Below are 909 nucleotides of genomic sequence, written 5' to 3'. Positions count from 1 at the left end.
AAAATTTATACAAGAAAAATTATAAACAAGAGATATTATATGTAAGCCCTCAACAAACATGTATTATCAGGAATTCAGATTCAAGGAAGAGCCCATCAGAGAAAAGAGAATGTATAAGTAAAAAACTAGATATCCAAAATATAGAAAACACTCAATAGATCAGAAAAATGAATGTGGATAGAGAAATGAGTGACTTATTGACCATTGGAAGACAAAAAACTTCCAATGAAACAAAGCTATCAAAGAACATATGTACAAGAAAAATTAAAAGTGCCCAACCACAAAAAGTGATTGTATTATTGGGATGTGGAAGAAGAAGCAAGCTCTTTGGTTAACTTCTCAATTGATCTAAGTATGTCAACCTTATTAGTTGTTGCTAACTTCAAGTTCCTGACCGCAACTCCTGACATTGAAGCTATCCAAGTTGGCAAAACAAGTGAGCGTTGAAACAACTGCGGCGGAAATATATCAAAATCGGGTGTCGTGTTGTAAGGACCATGCTCCACTAGATGGTGTGCTGAACGGCGAGCTGAAGCAACAGTTTCACGAGCCCAGACGCACTGGTCAATCAAGCTGATCAATGTGTCGAGTTTGGCACTCCTCCAGCTGCATCGGACCTTGCTGGGAGTGGAGCTGCTCAGTTTGTCTTCAGAATGAATATCACGTTGAGATATAATTTCTGCTTCTCCAGAGTCAGCACCAAATATAGCAACTGCCACTGATTTTTGAGCATCATAGATCTGGGGTGGATTGTCATATTGGTGATTAGTTTACCATAATAAGTGAAGTAGGTATGATCAAATTACTTACAGCCTTTTTGGTTTGTGGACGACTGATGAGTCTCTTTGAATAAGCTGTGTCAGCTGCAACCTTCTCTCGACCAGCAGGTGTCTTCATTAAGACCTTGCG

General features: G+C 39.2%; 1 protein-coding gene across 1 annotated transcript in view; it reads right to left on the bottom strand.

The window, feature by feature from the left end:
• Positions 1-296: 296 nt before the first annotated feature.
• Positions 297-909, bottom strand: part of MELLADRAFT_106196 (uncharacterized protein) — a gene marked incomplete at both ends in the record, with an annotated part of 1663 nt that continues 1050 nt past the window's right edge. Inside the window, one exon of the mRNA XM_007409651.1 lies at positions 297-740. Coding sequence (XP_007409713.1) covers positions 297-740 — 444 coding nt within the window. The remainder of the gene's footprint in view (positions 741-909) is intronic.

This window comes from Melampsora larici-populina (assembly GCF_000204055.1).
Source record: "Melampsora larici-populina 98AG31 unplaced genomic scaffold MELLAscaffold_17, whole genome shotgun sequence".
NCBI classification, from domain to species: domain Eukaryota; kingdom Fungi; phylum Basidiomycota; class Pucciniomycetes; order Pucciniales; family Melampsoraceae; genus Melampsora; species Melampsora laricis-populina.
This window is presented reverse-complemented; position numbering and strand designations above follow the sequence as displayed.